Genomic DNA, 19,984 nt, shown 5'->3' with positions numbered 1-19,984 from the left:
GCTTTGTTATGATTACAAAAAGCAGATGCATGCTTTCCTAGTGACTGATACTATTTCTGATTTTTTTAACAATGATGTGTAGTAGGGAAAATGATGATAAAAGTAATCACAATTCATCAGGATGTAGTGTGCTTTTTTTGGATTCTGATTTAAACACAGAGACTACAAAAATACTGGTTACTCTTTTCAGTTTAAGTCTTGGCGTGTTTTAGGCATGAAATATTTAAACACATATTTAGTTATTTATAAAATGCAGAATACTCTTTTATCTAATTCTGTATATAATATCTAAAACACATAACATCAACATACTTCATGGGGTAAAGGGAAAGGAATTTAATGGGTTATTGTTGCAAACGTAAGCAGGAAAAGGTACCATTGTGCCCTACATTCAAATATGAGTTTAATAGGCTACCTGCTTTCATAGCTGTTTTAGCTTTATGTAACACTTTCTTTGATTTTTCATAAATTTGCCAACCATAAAACCTCTTTCCCCAACCTTTCCAGGTTCACTTATTTTCCAGTGGATGGCTTCTGGAATGCCTAATGGCAACTGACAGGAACAGTACTTTTCAAGTAATTATCCATTTGGTAGCAGGAGCTGCAGTGAAGCTTGCTGGAGCCCACTTGCTACATGTAACAGGGAAAAGAACATTGCTGTATCCTGATGGTTACAGACCTTGTTCCTTTACACTGTTCATCAATCAGAAATAACTACTGAAGTCAGTGGATAAAAATAGTCCCAAACCTGTACAATGTTAATAAAGAACTACTTTTTTCACTGTAGTATCTTCAGCTGGAAGGAGAGACCATTCTCTGTTTCTGCATAGTTATGCCCGTCTTTTTCCTGAGACAGAGGTGTTTAAGATACTTGGTCTCACTGTGCGAGGAAAATAATGAATCACACTATTCTTCCCCACTGCCCACTTCCTAGGAAAACTATGAAGCTCATTAGACTTCATGCCAACTTCACTTCATGCCATCTGAGTGGAATTGCCATGATACTCCCTCCTTTCCAGTGCTCCTTGACAGATGTAGAAGCAGCAGGTTGCTCCCAGCCAGCATGTTACTGCTGCACTTAGCAAGGCACTGTCCTGCTGTGCTCTGTCTGTGTGTCTCAAGTGCAACTAAGACGAACGCCATAAGCAAGAGGAAGTGTAGCTTGATATAGAAATTGCCTTGCAAATCAAGGCAATCCAGGTATTTTATACTTACATTCAGTAGACTACAAAACAGTGTTTTTAATGTGTAAATTGATGTATTTATTTGCCATCCCTGTAAGGATACTAATGTAAAAAATATTACTTGTTCCATAACAAATTTTGTCCACTCTTCAATCTTGCCTGACAGTCATGGATTCAGGCAGTTTTCTTCCATCCTAAATCCATCCTGGATGACAGCCAGTTAGTTCCCAAACACTAGGAAGTGAAATTACCAAGAGACAGGTAATTATAGAGGGATGTTGTCTCTGGAGCCCATGTTAACAGTGCCCGCTTAAATATTTACTGATGTTCATCCATCAGATGTCATTCTAGTTCTGTCAAGAACTAGGATTTCTATGGAGAAGAAAAGTTTAAACTGGAAGAAAGGCTAAAGATAAAAACATATTTTGAAAGAAATCTTCCTGTTAAGTCATAAGAGCTACAGAATCCTTCAGAGGTCCTGCAGCGAACACAGCCTTTCTAGGCTATAGGTATTGGCAAGAGGACTTTTTTTTTTTAGACTTTATAAAGTTCCATTACAATCATCTAGGAATGAATTTTACATTTTTCTATCCCACTGAAATTTGATAAAGACCGTCATTTATTTGTTTCATTAAGGGAGACACTGAGACCCAAAATACCTACAAAATCTAAATAGGAATAGGCAGAAGACCAGACTTCAGCTGACTCAACAAAACCTCCCACAAATTCCAAAGGGGAAGTTTTTGTTTTTGTTTTTTTTTTCCCCGGGGAACTTAAGAAAGACTCTTCCAGCATGAAGCCAAAGGCACTTTTAAGTAATCTAAAGAGGAAGTCAAAGTAATATACAAGATTAGCTTAACAGGGAAGACAAGATTCTCACACTATAAGGAAGCAGATGATCTGACTTCCTCAGGGAATGAAAGATATTCTCTTAAGTACGATTCGTAGTAAAAGATTTCAGATGTTTGTGCTTGTTTGCCAAGTTTGTGCAAAAAATCCACTATCTTGAACATTGTTTTGAATTATGATTTTTTTCATCTTTGAAAATATATTCAGGGCCATCTTTTTTAATCTTAGACCTTCAGGTACCAGTAAAGAAAATGTTCTTAAAGAAATTCAGTATTGGATCTTTAATTTTTACCATGTGGCAGAAAGTAGACGGAATATGGGTTGTGAGAACTATTGCACTGACAAAATAAAAATATTAAGATCAGCAGAAACATCACCTATTTTGATGCTCGGCATACAGTAAAACTTATGTAAATGATGAAATGTCTCTATCCTCCCTACTATTTCCTTAGTAGTATGAAACTAAAAGAGGTTAAGTATATTCTTAATCTTTTTCATGTCTTACACATGTTTTGTGAGATATAAATTGTATTATAAATCTGAACAGTTTTCAGATCGTGGTTGAGCTTGCGGGAAGAGAACAGCAGGAAGAAGAATATTATTACAAAATTACAAGGTTTTACACTTTTTTTTTCTTTTTGTCATTCCTTTTATACTTTCTTGTATAAGTAGAGGATGATTTTTGATACATAAATCACAGACCTGTCAGCCTGGCCTTAAACCAAAGACATGTCCTCAGAATGAAACCACTTTGTTTCTGAACTCTGATTTTCTTCTATTACATCCCTGATAGGTACTATATCTTTGTAGAGATATACATTCCCAACTGATTTCTCTGACCTGCTCAATAAGAAATCTTAAGCAGACACCTCATTACAAAAGTGTAATTGCTCAACACAGACTAAAACTGTGAGCCAATGCAGCTGAGATTGTATTTTATCATGTAACTAAATTGTATTACATCTTTACAATTACAGATGTATATAGATGTGATTATAGATGTATTATAGTTGTGATTAAAGAACACGGTTTGGATCCCTCAAATCTGCCAACATCAAGATAAGCTTTGAAAACACTGAAAAATGATATTCTGTCACATCAACGTTGTACTGTGTATATAGGATCATGAGATAAGTAGTTTCCTGGGTGATTGGCAGTTTTTACAGCTACTGCCTACATTAGTGGTCTTCAAGGTGAGAAACAGTGGTTGCATAAATGATAAGATTTGCATCATGCTAAATATCATGGTGTTGAGCTCCAGCAGCCTTCTTTTCAGTCCCTCTGCCCTGGTGATGATCTCATGAGCAACATCAGGCAAAAGGGGTAATCTGTGGTGCACCCAGAAAGGCTCTGCTATCATCTACCACCATGGCAAATGATATTTATTAGCAACCTGAATTCCAACATTAAAAAACAGGAATAGGTCTAGGCAGTCCTCCTCAACAGGCAATCAAAAAACTTGTGCTCCTAGAGCATAAGTCTCTTGACCTTCTTTATTTGCCCAACCCCACTGCAAGTGTCAGTTTTAGTCACTGTGGGCTCCAGGTAACTCCTGGGATAGGTTAGCTCCAGGCACATTACTGCTGTATCCCACTCCTTTCACACTACAGGCAGCTTATCTTTGTAATAGGACTGCATAACCAAATAAAAAGACTGGAAGAGCAAAGTAGGAGTGGAGGGGCTAATAAAACTATCTTGGGAAGTTGTTCTAGATCTTCACTGTTCTGATGGTTAAAAGCCTTCTTATAGTGTTCTGTGTAAGTGTATCAATGACAATTTATATCATCTTGTTCTCATGCCAGTACTGCTTCTTTGCTTACATTGTTCGATTCCATTTTTGTGGTCTGTTCCTTTGAGGTATTTATGGAGATCAATCCTCCTACCTCTGAGTCCTCATTATGCCTAACAAGCCCATATGACTTCCAGTACTACATGACAAAGAAGCAATAAAAAAAAAAGGCTCATGGAAAATAAATGAATCATTCCCTTCCTCATACCTTCTCCCAGATTACAAACTTTATTTATTTACTCTCTATAGTATCATAGTTTCATAGGCTCTCTTCCAGTGAATGTAAATTGAGGATTACCCCACCTTTTACTAAGTATTGTTGCTGCTATTTCAATGGATGTAGTATGCAACCAGGTGGTTGTTTATGAAGCGAAGAGGAGCTAACAACTTAAAATCAACTCTTCATGTCATGCAACTTTTAAATGAGATTATTCCTCACTAGTCAGAGCAGTTTCTCCCATTGATAAATAACAGCTGACATAAAAGGTATTCACAATTCACTTACACAAAAGCTGACTTTTTGGATATATTCCAGATAGTAGCACCTGCATCAACTTAAAAAGGCTTGAGACAGGAAATTTCTATGCACCAGAACCAAGAAGTTTTCACTTTGATCACCCAAAGCCTCAGCTGATAACTTTTCAGATTGTTATGCAACATCCGTTCTTCTCTTGTAAAATGCTGGTAATAAAACTGATCTTGCATTTAGAAGACATTAAAAAAAATAAAAATCAGATGTTTGACCAAAGATGCAGCCAAAGTTTTCAATAGCAAGTGTAACACTGATAAAAGGAGGTTGTTCTGATTTTCATGCATTTTAAAGCTTGGCTCTTTGGAGGAATACTTGAGGGGTATTTTAAGTTCCTTCCTGTTATCAGTGGTGACACCTAAAATTTTAAACATGAGTAAGTAATAAAAGTCTCAACATATCCTTTCAAAATTCAAAAGATGTTTTTTTAAAAACACAACTCTAAACCTACATGATTACCTTGGAGCATTATCTTGGGCTGAAGTGTTCTTCAGGCAATATTCCACTGTAGGATGAAAGAGTGTCTTTACAAAACTCAATAACAGGAACTGGGCAAGGTCATGTTATTCCATAGTGAAACTTTAGTTCCTGCTGCTTCTGTCTTTCAGTTCAACAAGGAATTTACTGTATTGGACATAATGTCTTTTTATGATGTGCCTGTGCTGCTCATGATTTAGAAATGTTTTACAGAATTAATGTAGTATTTTAACAGAATATCTACTGTTTGCCATATATGAATATGAAAAGGAAAATTTAGCGTTACAATGTCTAGTTTGTTAGAATCACTTTGAGTTTCAAAACAAATAAATAACCTCTTCCACCCCATGTTCTGTTTGCAACAAATCATTTGTTGCCCAGCAATGAATTAGCTATCTAACCCTATAAACAGTCTCTGTGGACGTTTTAACCATAATTTATAGTCAATTTCTACAAAAATTGCAACAGGTTTTTGGAAGATAAGTTTTCAGAGGAAAAGCTTCAGACCACCAGCAAAGGCATTTAAAACCCAGCCTTCCAAAAAGCAACAGAAGTGAGAAATCAAAGCTAAATCACTTGGCTTTGGTGCTTGCATTGAAAACTCTCAGAAGATGCAGGAAATACTCTGAGGCCTTTGAGCACGTTGACATTCTCACAATAAAAATCCTGTTGTATGTTCATTTAGACATTTAGTAGTTAGCTAAATCAGAAAGTCTGTCAGAATATTACCTTGGGAAATGCATGAATTTGTTTACCATTCAAAAACTTGGAGCATATGATTCCACAGTCAAAAAATCAAATGAAGCCCATGAGAAATGACACTGTCAGGTTTACATTCTCATAAAGCTGTTTAAAACCATTCATTTTCAATATTTCAGTAGGTCGTGATTTTGTACTTCTTCCTATCACTGTAAATGACAGCTTAAGCTGTATGTATTAGGTCTGCACCAGGAAATATTTGTAAGATTCATGCATGTTTATCTCTGCTGTTCCCAAATAAAACAGAGTAAAGCAAAATCATATTTGAAAAACGTTTTCTGGTGAGAAAAGCCTCTTTTAATTTCAGATCTTGATTTCAACTCAGTTCCCATCTATTTGTATTTGAAAGCTACCTAGTAAATAATTTTACTTCAAAAAAAAATCTAAGTTCTTAGGTAGTATTTTACTTCCTGCATAATTTAAATCAGACACATTCCTATACATAGTCAAAACATAGCCAACAATACAGCTTTAAGGTAAGTATCTGTGAAAGAATAACACAATCTTACAATCACACTGTTACTAGAATATAAATACATTAAGAGCAAATATGTATTTGATCAAATGCTTGCCTTTAGTAAGTATGAAAAGAATTTTTATTTGAAGCAATACACTGATGGATGAGATTAATGTCAGATGCCTTGAAGATACAATTTCTGTGACTGAAGATAAATCCAGATACTGACACTTCAGATTAGAAACTAATCTTCAAAACATTTAGGTACGCTCATAAGACAATTAAGTGCTGGGCAGGCAATAAGCCATTTACCTTGGCTAGCTGGAATTACCAATACATTATGCCTTGTCTTAAAGCAACTAATTTGGCATGTTAGTAAAAGAAAAGCAATTACACTTTTTAAAGTTCTCAATCTAAACTGAAAACACTTCCACAGGTCAAAAATATCTAAGTGATTGTTATTCCATTTGCATATCTTTTCACCACAGAAAATTAAGACTAACTTCTTTTTTGAAGTAATTTACTAAAATGTATCATGCCATTGCTAATTTTAAAAGTTCTTTCTGAAATTACTTTCTTGAGACATATTGATTATTTATTTTTAAAGAAAGCAAATTGCCAGAACAGTCATTTTCGGAATCTGAAGCACTGTCTAAAGTCCAGAACAATGTAAGTTGAAGATGACAAAAGGTAATGGAGGGGAGGCGACAGTTCAAAATGCTTCCTGCAACATAAAAAGCCACTTACTGCATTACCTCAGCAGAAATATATATATTTTGAATTCCTATGCATTCCTAAAAGGGGAGAACACTTTTAAGTACTTTTTCCTGCTAATGTTGAAGTGCTGTATACAAGTGTCTTTCAAGGATGTTGTTCCATGGAAACTCCACTATCTTTGAATGGGTAGACCTATGCAACATGTCAGCACTTCATAAAATTTGGGGAGTTCTAACCATTCATACCCCCTTTTTAAAAGAAAGATCTTTCAGTATAAATGTCTCACTTGTCATGACTTTAATATGTAATTGGAGTTCAATTACAATACATTTCAAAGGCATTTCCTTGTCTCAATATTAAATACTGAATTGTTACAGATGGTAATTTTGGCAAATGGTTGTATATGAAACTGAGTTTATAATTAGGCCAAATCTGACTTGTGCAATTAAGGCAATGAAGATTTGGAAAGCAAAAAGTGCCAGACTCATACAAGATCAGTTTGGTGGACACAAAAAAATGAAAGAAAACTGATCTTTCACAGTTACCAAATATACTGCTTATATGAGAAATTTCTTTCTAATTGTATGAATTAAAAGAAAGGCAGGCTTTCATGGTCAGAGTGTAAACTAAAGTAACTATAGCTTTTCACCTATATGTGCGTATAATCCTTTTTTCTTCATTTGAGGATAATGAGATGGTTTGAACCAATCTAACCAGTGCTGCTGAGAGAAGGCTCTCACAGTGCTTCCTTCTCTGCAGCTTCCCATGCTCCGGGAATATCCGACCCCCCTGCAAGTCAGTAAATTCACAGACAGTGACTAGCCAGTTCAATTCAGAGAAAGCAAACTAATCCCTGAGGAATGAGGGGAGGAGGAAAAGAGATGTACAAGGAAGAGACGACTGGGACTACCCCTTTTGGTGGCAGCAACCTTTTCGACTGCCTCTGCCATTTATCAAGCTGCGTTTGAAGCTGTGTTATATTTAGTGTCAAAAGGGTTTTCAGATTGATCACTGCGTTTGGAGGTAGCATTGCTTTTGCATCCTCTGACTCGCAATTGTGTTAAATATTTCTTTTCTCTTGTATTGAGAAAAGATCAGTAATGTCCAGTAACCATTCTCTCTACTACTTTTTGTGTATCTCTCTTCCTACACCTTCCAGTAGTTTCTTGCCCCCAGCTTTCAGTCCCTCTTCATATGCTCATTGTTTTCTTATAATATTGTTGCTTATCTTAGGACTACTATTTCTGTTACGTTCTTCAGATGAGGCAACCAGACCTTTGTTCAAGATGGCTGACTATCACCATCATAAAAGCATTTCACTTTTTAAAGATTTTCATTCCGTTCCTGCTGCATCTCAATATGTTGGTTGATTTGTTCTATTGGAGGTACAATACAGAGATTTTTCTCCCATTTTTCTTGATTTAGTATAGTTACATTAAAAAAGAGCTTGCAAGGAGTTTTTACTAATAATGACAACTACTGTTATTAATGTAGTTACAATTAGTTCAAAATATTCCTTCCAAAATGCATCTCCTTGCACTTCAGTATAATGAACTTCACTTGCCATCATGCCATCTGTTCCCTTATCTTCACTAAACCTTTACAAAGTTCCTCAGAGTCTCTTTTAGTTTCAATTAACCTGAGTAATTTATGTAGCCTGCACATGTTGCCATCAATCTGTGAACCCTCTTTCCAGATTGAACTACATGAGGCTGCTGACACTTAGAGCGCATTACCTCTTAGGTTTTTGCCACATTATAAATTAACCACTTATTCCTACGTATTGCTTTCAGTACCTAAGAATTTTTTTCTCAAATTGTTATGATATGGGAGATACAGTAGGGGACTTAGTTTTCTTCTTAGACCTTTTCCTTGGAAAATCTAAATAAGTAATTTCAATGGTTTCTCTTTATTCACCCATTTTGACACACAAAGAATTTTAGTACATTAAAAGCATCACTTCTTTTACAGGAGTTTTTTTTTTTATTATTCCTTTCATTGAACTCTATTGTAGAGTTCCCACCTTCCTTCTATTGACTGATTTATATACACCAGGCTGTATTTACAAGACAACAATAAAGAGAAGGTGTTAGGAAAAATTCTTTTTTAAACTCTGGACATATCTAAAAATTAGATGTAATTAATATAAGAGTTATTGTATATTTAAGAAAATATATAAGGGAACACCTTGATCAGCTGTTTTCACCATCTTATAAACACCTTGTTCTTACTGCAAAAGTAGCCTGAGTTATAATGTATATCTTGCACCAAACTCTAGACCTGTCCATAAAAACTGTAGCTCTAGTATCCTGGTTGCTTGGGGGTTTTGTTTTTGTGGTTTTGGGGGGTTTTTTTGATTAGGAGTTGTATAGGCTATGCTAACTGGAAAGAACTGCAAAACTTAAACCTGCAGCTACACTTTCAGCTTTCCTCAAAATTGCAAAAGTTGTGGGGTAAACATACTGAATGAAAAGGTCGAGTCACTCTATTTGCAGCTCAATATGGCTGTGGAAATGCAGATACAACATAAAGAAAAAAAAATCTGAGGAAAATCCCCCACTATGACTGTATCATTTTGGAGAAATATAAATGTCCATGAAATATAGATGTTTGTAAAATATAATTTTAAAGATACCAGCAATACAGTACTTCAAATTTAGTAAGCACCTGATAACAGAAGTTAGGTATCCTCACATATTTGCAATGATAAAACAAAACAACCCTTTGAAAAACAGCTATTTATTTTTACTGGTGGTTTTCACAGGGCCTACTTATGAAAAACACAGTTGTAAATTGTGTGTACTGAGTTTACTTCTTATAGAGCATTTGGTCAAAAGTATTCATGACAATTGGAAAGAACCACAGTTTTCAGTACTGAAACTACCCCTTTGATACATGTACTACAGCATCCTTGTTACGGATGTGCTGATACGAAAACTCATTATGGAAATATTTACATGATATAATATGACTTCCTAGATGGCTTATGCACGTAGTTCTCATAAGTTTCCTAGAACTGCTCTTATTAAAGATGACATTTGAGGTTGTCTGGCCTATCATGAAATTTCCTTGGCTTCCATAGTTAGTCTTAAAGAAAATGTACCCCACCATAGAGAAGATCAGCACAAACCTCCTCAGAGTATATAGTTTTCAATGCATATACTGTAGAATTCCAACAGAACTTTAGTTAGGTATTTTCATGAATGACAGAGTTTCTTAGCAAGTTTACTAAAGTGGTATTTGTCAAATTGTACAGGAAAAAAAAAATCCTTCTAGTTTTAAATGTATGAATTGTGCAATTTACTCTGAAATAAGAAATGGACTTGCTGCTTTGAGAGTGTGCATGTTAAGAAGAGGAACATACCATAGTGAATAAAGCCAAAAAGCACATCATAGTTTAATCATTCGCACTTCATAGCAGGTAGAAATCCAACAGTAACCAAAATAATGTTCTTGGATGCAAAGCAAGAAGATGTTTCAACAGAAATAAACAAGTTACAATCGGATTAACTTTACATACGTCTCAGGCCATTTGTAAATGTCAACAGCATTCTGGTACAGTGTGAAATGACCAAAAGTACTGTAGATAATCTGGCTGTTACTGGCTAATGTCCAGTAGATCACTAGAACCTATTTGAGAGGAGATTTCAAAAAATGTGTCAAGGAGAAAGAGATGAAAGCAAGGTTTATAAAGACAAGAAATTCACTCTAGTAGACTTAAAGACTAAACGAAAACACTGAATCAGATATTGGTAAAATGGTCATGTAATAAACCTGAGAGACCTATCACAAAGCAATAATGATTAATGCTAAAAGAATTTCCTTTGATCTCAGCAAGTAGCTGACTCTTCAAAAATAGCAAGAAAATTCTTCAATAATTATTATTGAGGGAAAAGTAGTGTCACTTCTAGAAATGGCAGACCAGTATTTCAGTGGGCACTTCACAACTGTCATAAATAACAAGTTACTAGTATGAGTGTAATCATAGAACATATTCCACAATATGGTGGATTCATTCTAATTGTGAGATTTTAATTTTTATGGACAAGACAAAATACTGTAAATAGATGATATTCAGAGCATTCATATTTGAAGTGGGCCTCAGAAATGTTATGTGAATTAAAAACAATCACTGGACAGATTACTACAAAAACTGTAGAAAACATTAAACAGAAATAAAGCTTAGAATTTAAGTATTTAAGAATATAAGTATTTTGGATGTCAGAAATGCAGATGTCTTACTGTTGAAGGTGAGGATCCTGACCTAAACGCAACAGATGCCAGGAAAGGTGCACAGGGAAATGAAGGTACTATTGTTGGAACAAAAGTAATGACTTTTCTGTCTGAATGAGGAGAGAGAGAAACTAGAAAAATGAACAATTATCTTCAGATATGTGTTTGGATGTGAAGACAGAAAAAAAAATCCAGAAATTTTGGTCACATACATGGAAGAAAAAAGTCTTCCTGCATTTGTGTCAGAAAAAAAAATGATGGAGGATTATGGACACCAGCCTGCTTGGGAATGGAAAGTCTAGTCTTATTATAATTTAAAAAAATAGCAAGAATCTCACTTACTTTAGTAGCGTGAGAAGAGGGCTTTCAGTGTCCAGCTCTACACTATTAAAGGAACAAGTACTGAAAAAATTCATCAAAACAGATTGGGTCAGACTATGATTATGGCCAGAATTTTTAAAGGATACAGATTTAGTGACTGGAAGGTAAAATCTAGGACACATTCTTTGTCAGGGATTATAATACACAAGATCAAAGCAGCTTCTGTGACAGTATTTAAACTTGCTGTTTAAAAATAAGGTTTGTGTTTCCTTGAAAATAAGAATACACCACACATCAGGAGCATTTAAACTTGTCTCAGATACAGTAGTGAGAGTTTTTGCTATTAGAATAGAAATGCAATCGACACATTGCAGAACCACAGTTATTTGAAAAAGACAGCAACTATGAATATTGGAGATATTTTTCCTTTTTAAAATAATCACCAGAAAGTTCTGTTTATTCAGGAACATATTTTTTAATCCAAACGAAAGAGGGTGCCAAGCAGCATTATACAAGCTTCCTAAATTCATTTGGCTGACAAACGTTCCTATTCCTCTACGACTCAAAGTTGTAAAAAACAAAAAAAAAACAAACAAAAACCAAACAAAACAAGAAAGCCAACATGATTAATTTCAAGCAAGAACTGACATCCAGATCTATAACAGTTTAAAAACATAATACACAATGCTCCCTGGTTGTCATTTAATGCAAAACACACAAATTTTGCTGAGTTCCGTTAACAACTAGCAAATGGAGGCTGAAGATTATAAGGCTGGAACTTAGGACTTCTTTATGATAAACCATTAGCATGTCTAAATTTCAACCTCCCTAAATTTCTAAGCACTTCATTTAGTGAATTATTTGGAATTTATGTAACATGTTATTAATTTAAATGCACCATGTCTGATTCCTCACTGCCTTACTTCAGTCCATTATGGCAGTTAGACCATAAAAATCAGTATCTTGATATCCTACTCCCATTTTATATACAATTATGAAAACTCCCTAAACAGAGAAGAATTTTTTGAATCAACATAAAATGGAGGAACAAACATCCATACCTCCTTACACACCCTAAAACCTCCACACTTGCAGGCACTTCTCAAAATCACATTTTAGAACAACAAACCTTGTATGTCAGTGCATTACTATGAGTTTTCAGTAGGTGTTACATACATCTTAAGTTCATTCTTTAGTTGGGAGGAACTGTTACATAGTAAACTGTTGCATGATTTACACAGGGTTCATCTTCTGTTTTAAAGGGAAACAGACTGTCAGGACATGCACAGTTTAGTTTTATAGTCTGACTTATAACTGCCAGAATAAGATTTCTTTTAAGTTATTAGAGATCACGTGTTACTAAATAAACCTAAGAATCCACCCACAGACGATGTATCATACTCTAATCAGAATGAAAGGCATATCCTGGTTGCTGCTAGCAAGCAAACACCATTATACTGTTTCTCATACTTCTGCAGTCAAATAAAATGTATTTACCTTTCGGGTAAAATAGACGAGTATTGTCAAGCTCTTCCTCAGAAAATGAGGAATTAATTTTACCTGTCACTGAATTTTCAGTTTCACAATAAAGAACAAAAATACCCAAAGAAAAGCTATAGATCAAGTCAACAAAAATAGTTTAAGATTATCCTGTATTGGACTCAAAGTTTTATACTGAGGGAGTTCTACTGTGCTAAAATACTCATTTACCCTTTGCCTTACTTCCTTCATGATAAAACATGAGGTAAATTCTGTCACAGATTATGTCTCTACTATAAAGGAAATACATGCAGTTGGCACATACTTCTCAGCACATGTTCTTCTAGCTTCAACCGGGACAGTCCCACAGCTCAGCTGTGCCCTCATTACATACAGATTTTCAAATCTCTGTGGCAGAAGGCTTGCAGACCATGCTTAGGACCTTCACTGCATGTAGGTCCGGGCACAAGCATAGGCTGACATCCAAATAAACACTTCATACGTACAGCTGTTTCTGCACAAAGTGTGTTCCTCCATACGTATCCGGAGACTGGGCTTGGATACTTGGATTCCTTCCCAACTTTCATTACTTGCAAGGAAAAAAGTGTTATTCGTTTAGGAGGAAAGCCACTGGAAGACTATCAGCACATGCAACTCTGCCTGAATCAGGTAGACAGATTCCAGTCAAAGCAAATGCAGAATTTAGGTCCTACCACACATTACATGGGCTGCTTATACCTAAGGTACTTCTAAAGCCATACTGAAGGTACTTCTAAAACCTTCTTAAGCTACTTCTAGAGATGGTAAAGAGGACCAGGCTAAGCTTATACTTGGCCTTAACAGTCAGTGAGCTGATGTCCCTGGAGCTGATGGCAGCAGAATGAAGGAAAGGCAGCAACTGAACAGGTCACTAGATTAAAGTTTGAAACAGTTAAAGCTATCGCACTGAAATTAGCTTTAGTCACATGGAATGGCCACACTTTGAAATATCAAGTTACACAAACAGATGGGACTGGCAGACTGACGTGTTCAAACTTTGAGTTGCAGACTCCTAAATCTTTCTGAATGGAGGTTCAGAAGTTGGCACAATTCACAAGCTGTGAATTGGGATTTGTGGCTGGTAAGTAAACCCCCCTCATTCCTACTTCATGTGTCAACCACCCTCAAGACTCAACAAATAAGCCCAGCTGCTCAGTTAATTCAAGCTTAAAGTATGACTTAACCCCAAACAGTTAAAATCTCAACTTTTGTGGACCCAGTGCAGATTTGACTCTTTAGACTCAAAGTCTGGACTGATGTTTTTTCCTCTGGCACAATGAATAATTATGTACACAGAGCAGAACAGCTTCAGCAAAACAGACTGGAGTGTTTCAACTACTAGGCACCCAGGCTCAGGTGAATTCTTAGAGATTAGCCTTTTCTAGATGGATTGAATCAATGTGGCTTGCAAACCCAGAGATAATCACTGTAAACCATACACTCACCTTCTTGTGACAGCCCATCCTAAACCCGCAAGCTCTGGAGAACACCAGTCTGAGATGAGGTCTGCAATGCAGTCCTGCCCCAGCCCCAAGGCTGCTGGCACACACCCCTCTCTGACTTTCTGCCTCTGCTGCGCAAAATTAGTGAGAAGCCAAGAAAGGCAGGGGGAATACCAAGATACCCAGCCTGATTAGAAACTCTTCACTGAAACGTTAAGAAACACCATGTGAATGGCTGTAATGCACATCACAGAGGGGAGAAGTGGTAGCTCAGGAGGCTTGGGCTAAATGATCGTGACCTTGAGGATCATTCCTGAACCTGATCTTCTCCAACCAATAGGTTTTGCAACAGAAGTGGGGCAAAAGAAAAATAACTGAATCCTGCAGTTCCTGCATACTTACATGCACTCTTTAACAGCAGTGAAGAGCTAGTAGGGATGAAAGCTGGGTCTACAGTGGACCTGCTTGAGAGATCCTTCCAGGAGCTCCCCAACCCCCTGACCATTCTCCATGGGAGGTACTGGCCCTGCGGGAGGGAGCCTGCACTCAGCCCACTCAGCCTGCACCACCCTGTCTCACTTCTGCTGTTGCTTCAAGTGCTGAGGGAATAGCTGGAGGGTCAAGACTTACCCACTTTGCAAAACAGTGTGCTCCAACAGTGTGCATCCAAAGCATGGTGTAAGCAGTGAGAACTGCAAGGGCCTCCTTTAGGGAATACTTGCAGTGATATCTTTGACCTGATGCCAGAGACACTTAGAAAAAGGCAATATTGCTATTTTAGCCTTTCGTCTAACCCGCAGTCTGCTCCACAAAGCAAAGATAGCACCAAAAATATATATAAAGCAGAAAATTCTTAATCAGATTTAAAATGGTTATCCCATCTATCTACCTTGTATAATTTAAATATTGTTTAAACAAAAAGCAATCATTCACCCGGTGGTTATTCGATAACAATAGGAAATTAGAAGATAATTTATTTCCTGGATTATTGTGCTCTAATGTGTTCATTAATCTGAACTCCTAAACTGGCATTTATTTAGACTTATAGTAGGAATAATGTCTTCATTAATGTATCTACTTTCATTAACCTCAGATACTATGCACACTACCAGTTTTAATCAAAAAAAATACTTAACGCTATTTTTGTTTTCTCTGGGCAGTTTGTAACTGTAACGTATTTTCAGTTTTCACTGTCACACTAATAAATGTCCAATTTTATTTATATTTGGCAATAATTAAAATCATTCAGCAGAAACAAACTACATTTTATGTACTCCCAGCAGTCAGCTATTTCAGCATCGATAATATGTTAATGTCAATTTTGCTGGTTTACATATGATTCAATACACAGTCCAAATAACTGCTGTTCAAAAAAAATTAAGAGGAGCACTTCCCCTCACCACTCACCTTATACTGGACCATCTCCTTTTTCCACAAGCGCACAGGAAAAAAAAAACGGATTTGCCGTGTGTTTAAAAGGCTGACTAACTTCAGGTTTGGCATACCAAAGACCAGGGAGAGAACAAACGCTTTCATTTTCATCTGTCAGCTCCCACTCCACTCAAATGGAATTGCGTAGAGAGATTTTTCCTGCCTTGCTTCAAATAAATGGGTGTTGTGTTTACATACTGCATACTGAGCATTGCCCACCCCAAGCCAAGGGCTGTGTTTTGCCAACTCTTAACTTTTGTACAATATGGCGATTACATGAGCTAGCATACCATTAAGTCACACAACAAAACTTGGAGAATGGCACTGTCAGCTTGCAGAGCTGCGTGCACCTTAACAACCGAAATGCTTTGCACAAAAGGGGAACCTACGTTTCAGTTTGACAGCCAAACCAGGTCAGAACCAGACTGGGTAGAGGCCTCAGTCTACATTACAAAGTCAGCTGCCATAGATCCCAGACATAAAAGCCTACAGACACACGGTACAAGCAGGCAAAGAAAAAAAAATCACCAAACGCACCATACAAAAAACCTCCCCGCTCCCCCAAGAGTCTTCTAGATTATCTGCTGTTTATTTTTCACGCTACACTTTCTTCCAAGATGTTCTTTCCAGTTGCAGTACTCACAAACTGGTCTCCCATAAGCAGAATCAAAACCAGAGAAAAAGGGAAAAAGACCTTAGTCCATTACTCAATGTGTGTAGCATGATATCTTTCTGGCGCCTACAGATTCTCTTCTCCTGATGAGCAGCAAATCTATGCCTACCATGAGCTCCAAATGTCTTCTAGTGCCTAGTGGTTTTTTTCTTACAGAATTGGGCAAGAAAGATTAGAGATCAGAGCTTACTATTTTCCTTAAAATAATGCCCCTGCAAGCTCAACACAAATGTATCAGATGTGTATTTTACACTCCTGTTTTAGCCGGGAACTATTTTTGTCCTCTTCTTTTTTACAACTGCAATATCCATAATAATTTATACAGAGGCTCCCCTCCTGTGTGACTTCAGTCACACAAATATACTGTGGATAGGACTACCTAAAAAGGTCAGTTAGCTACTAGCAATGAATATACACATTCAAGGGTAAAAAGCTGAGCTCAGATCTAAGACCTTTCTAATCATTGCTAAAGATCAAGTGCCTGAACCACATATCTGACAGTCTATGCCATCGGCAGTCTTCTGAGTCAGCTCCATGTGTGACTTCTCTTCGCAGCGTATTTCCTAGTGACTAACTTAATCCTACTTAGATTGTCTTCAAATCGAACAAAGAACAAGGAAATCAGAGACCTGCTACATGTTTTTGCAAGGTAAATCACACTACCATCACTCATCATATTTTCCTCAAAATGTAAAAGGCTGTGCAGACATCAGTGATATTTTATTTGTTGTAATAGCATGCGAAAGAATATATACTCACTTCCAGTAATAGTTTTAATTACTAAGTATATAAGCCTGCAAATCCTCTCATACAAGTAATCCTTCAATAAGATTAATTCATGGAAATAGTCCCATTGAAGAAGGATTTGTAAGACCGGACCCTAATGTTTAATCATAATTTTAAAGGCACTACTGCTTAAAGAAAAAGGTGTAGGCACATTTAAAATAGGGGTTTATATGTTTATCAAACTGCATAGTTTCAGAAATAATCCTTCTAGGACTGACACAGTTGGGGAACACGTTTCTGCAGCTCCCCCAGTTTGTCAGGTTAAGACTGATGTAAATAAACTGACTATCCTTTTCACTTCTAGTCTACCATTCAGCACAACTCTGTCTTCTCTTTCAGCACTTTAGTCGCACTTAAGTATGACTCAGCTACTCCTTCAGCTGCACTAGTTATATATTATCCTTGTGTAACACTACCTTAAACATCAAAACCCCTGATTGTTTAAAGTATTAAGGATCAAGGTATTATTAAGTACTTTCAAGGCTTATCAAGGTAGTGGTTCTCACCTCCTATACTACGTCTAATGCAGGATTCTTATTAAGAAATGTTAACTTCTTTCCTAGCTTTCCAATCCTATTCTTTTCTCTGTGCCAGTTCTTGGTCTAGACAATGTGAAAAGTAGCTACAGGGGGGCACAAAGATTAAAATTCACTTTAATGCACCAAGTGCCACAATGTGCTTATGTTCCCCTTCTTGTAACCCCGTCATTTGCTCTCTCTTCGTGCAAAGGTCTTCATGGTTTTAGTGGAAAGTCTCCCCTGACATATCATCTGCTCTGCTCTCCTTGGAATGATTAATGGTTTGGTATCACATTTGCTTGCTAATCCTTAAAATGAAGGAAAAATGCTTTGGAAAGCTGGGAATCTGTCTCTGTCTCCCAAAAGCAGGAAGCATAACTGCTTGAAGGCTGACAGATGCTTCACCACCATGACAAGAAGCTGTTCCACAGGCTATGGTTTGCGATCCCCTGAGTCAAGCCATATGGTACTGAATGCCAGGACTGCCTGTCTTTCCCAGTTTATTGGGAGAGAGGGATTATTCCTGCTTTGCTCTGAATTTGGAAAAAGTTCTCTGTGGGTTTTAAAAGTTTACAGTTCACATGAAATGAAATGTTTGATCACTTGCACTTGTAAACTCTCATCTGCCTGCTGAACTGTTTTTTCTTCCCAGGAAACAGCCTGACATGCATGCTGCCATGGGCTAGGATAACATCATACTACTTTTATCCACTCCAATTTTAAGTGAATGTATAAACTTTAACTGAGTACACAAATATGGCTCTTAGTGTTTAAGTGACCCTTCCCAATTAATAATCTATTTAGCACATGTGACCAAGTCTGCATATAAGGTCCAAAACAACAGTTTTGAGGTGCAAGGCATCTTTATCATGTCAAGGGAACAACAGGAAGGAATTTATGCCATTAGACTTCAGAACTGTTCATTTAAGATTGTCCCTCACTGCATTTCAGCATCACAAAAATGAAAGTCAAGCAAGTTATAACTCCTTAAGCACGGGTATGTTCTCCAGTGCTCTGGCCACTCGCATTTTAAATACCTCAGAAAGCAAGTATTTCTAATTCCCCTCTTCTCTCCAAAGACCATTTAATTGTCCAATAGATTTTAGTAAGTTATTTCCCTTTTAAAAATGTATTTTAAGTCTTTTCTGTATGCTGAAGTGTTGTTTGTTTGTTTGTTTGTTTTTGGGGGGGGAAGACACCTAGCAATCACCAAGAGACGAGGGAAGGCAAATAACCTTATTTCGCTTCTGAACAAGAAGGGGAGGGGAAGGCAAAAGCCCCCGGAGCAGGACGAGCAGTGCGCGTCCTCGATGCGCTGCTCTTCCCCGGGGAGCTCAGGCTACGGCACCGCGGGCGGCCCGGGCGGGGGGCGCCGGCACCTCGCAAAGCCAAGCCTGCAACTTTCTAGCCTTGCCGTGCGCCTTTTTTTTCTTTTTTCTTTTTTACGGGATGGTTTTTGCGGGGGGTCGCCCCCGCCGCTGCCCCCGGCCCCGCGCGGTCTGCGCGCAAGTCGTGCCGCGCGCGCCCGCCGGTGTCACGCCGGCAGCTGATTTATCACGGCAATTTTTCCAAGTGCCTCCGGAGCGCGGCTATGGCCAAGCCGCCGATCCGGCCCGCTTGCTGGAACTTTTCCACCGGCGGCGTGGTGCCAAGGAGAAGACCTGACGGATTTTTATTTTATTTTTTTATTTTATTTATTTTAATTTTATTTATTTTTATTTTATTCCCGCTCCAAATCGCTAGCACGCCGTCGGAACAGCGGCAGCGGTGCCCACCCGCAGAGCCGCTGCCCCCGCAGCGCCCCAGGCCCCGGGGCAGGGCAGCACCCGCCGCGCAGCCCCGCCGGGGCCACCGAGCCGGGACTCGGGGCTCCGCACCCGCGCAGGTGCCCCCCCCCCCGCGGAGATGCCCCCCACTCACTTGTGCCTTCTTCATAAGGAACGGCAGCGCTGCAGTCCAGCCCAGTCAGCCGCGTGCAAACTCCTTTCAGCGGAACCGTGGCTCCAGCATAATGCAGCAGCCGATAGTCCACGCATTGGCGTTGCCCACGGCGAGCCCCGCTGCCTGCCGCGCCGCCCCTCTCCCCACGGCCCGAGCGCACGCACTGACTGGAGCCGCCGCCGGCCCCCGGCCAGGTCTTTTATACCTCCGATCTGCCTCCCGCAGCGGCGGCGGCGACGGCTGCAGCGGCGGCGGCAGCCCCGGCAGGACACGCCTTTCCCCTCCCTCCCTCCCGCCTCCCTCCGTCTCCTCCTAGAGCGCCCGGGAGCCGAGGCAGCTCCCGCAGGGAGGGGGAGGCCC

General features: G+C 38.4%; 1 protein-coding gene across 2 annotated transcripts in view; it reads right to left on the bottom strand.

Annotated features, from left to right (window-relative positions):
- KITLG (KIT ligand) overlaps positions 1 to 19,693 on the bottom strand; it is a 51,559-nt gene extending 31,866 nt beyond the window's left edge. For both annotated transcript variants that reach the window (XM_026081308.1, XM_026081309.1), the window contains exon 1: positions 19,604 to 19,693. In XM_026081308.1, coding sequence (XP_025937093.1) covers positions 19,604 to 19,618 — 15 coding nt within the window. In that variant the 5' untranslated portion in view covers positions 19,619 to 19,693. The remainder of the gene's footprint in view (positions 1 to 19,603) is intronic.
- Between the last annotated feature and the right edge of the window lie 291 nt (positions 19,694 to 19,984).

The sequence above is a fragment of the Apteryx rowi genome, unplaced genomic scaffold (assembly GCF_003343035.1).
Source record: "Apteryx rowi isolate R43461 unplaced genomic scaffold, aptRow1 scaffold_541, whole genome shotgun sequence".
Lineage (NCBI taxonomy): Eukaryota > Metazoa > Chordata > Aves > Apterygiformes > Apterygidae > Apteryx > Apteryx rowi.
This window is presented reverse-complemented; position numbering and strand designations above follow the sequence as displayed.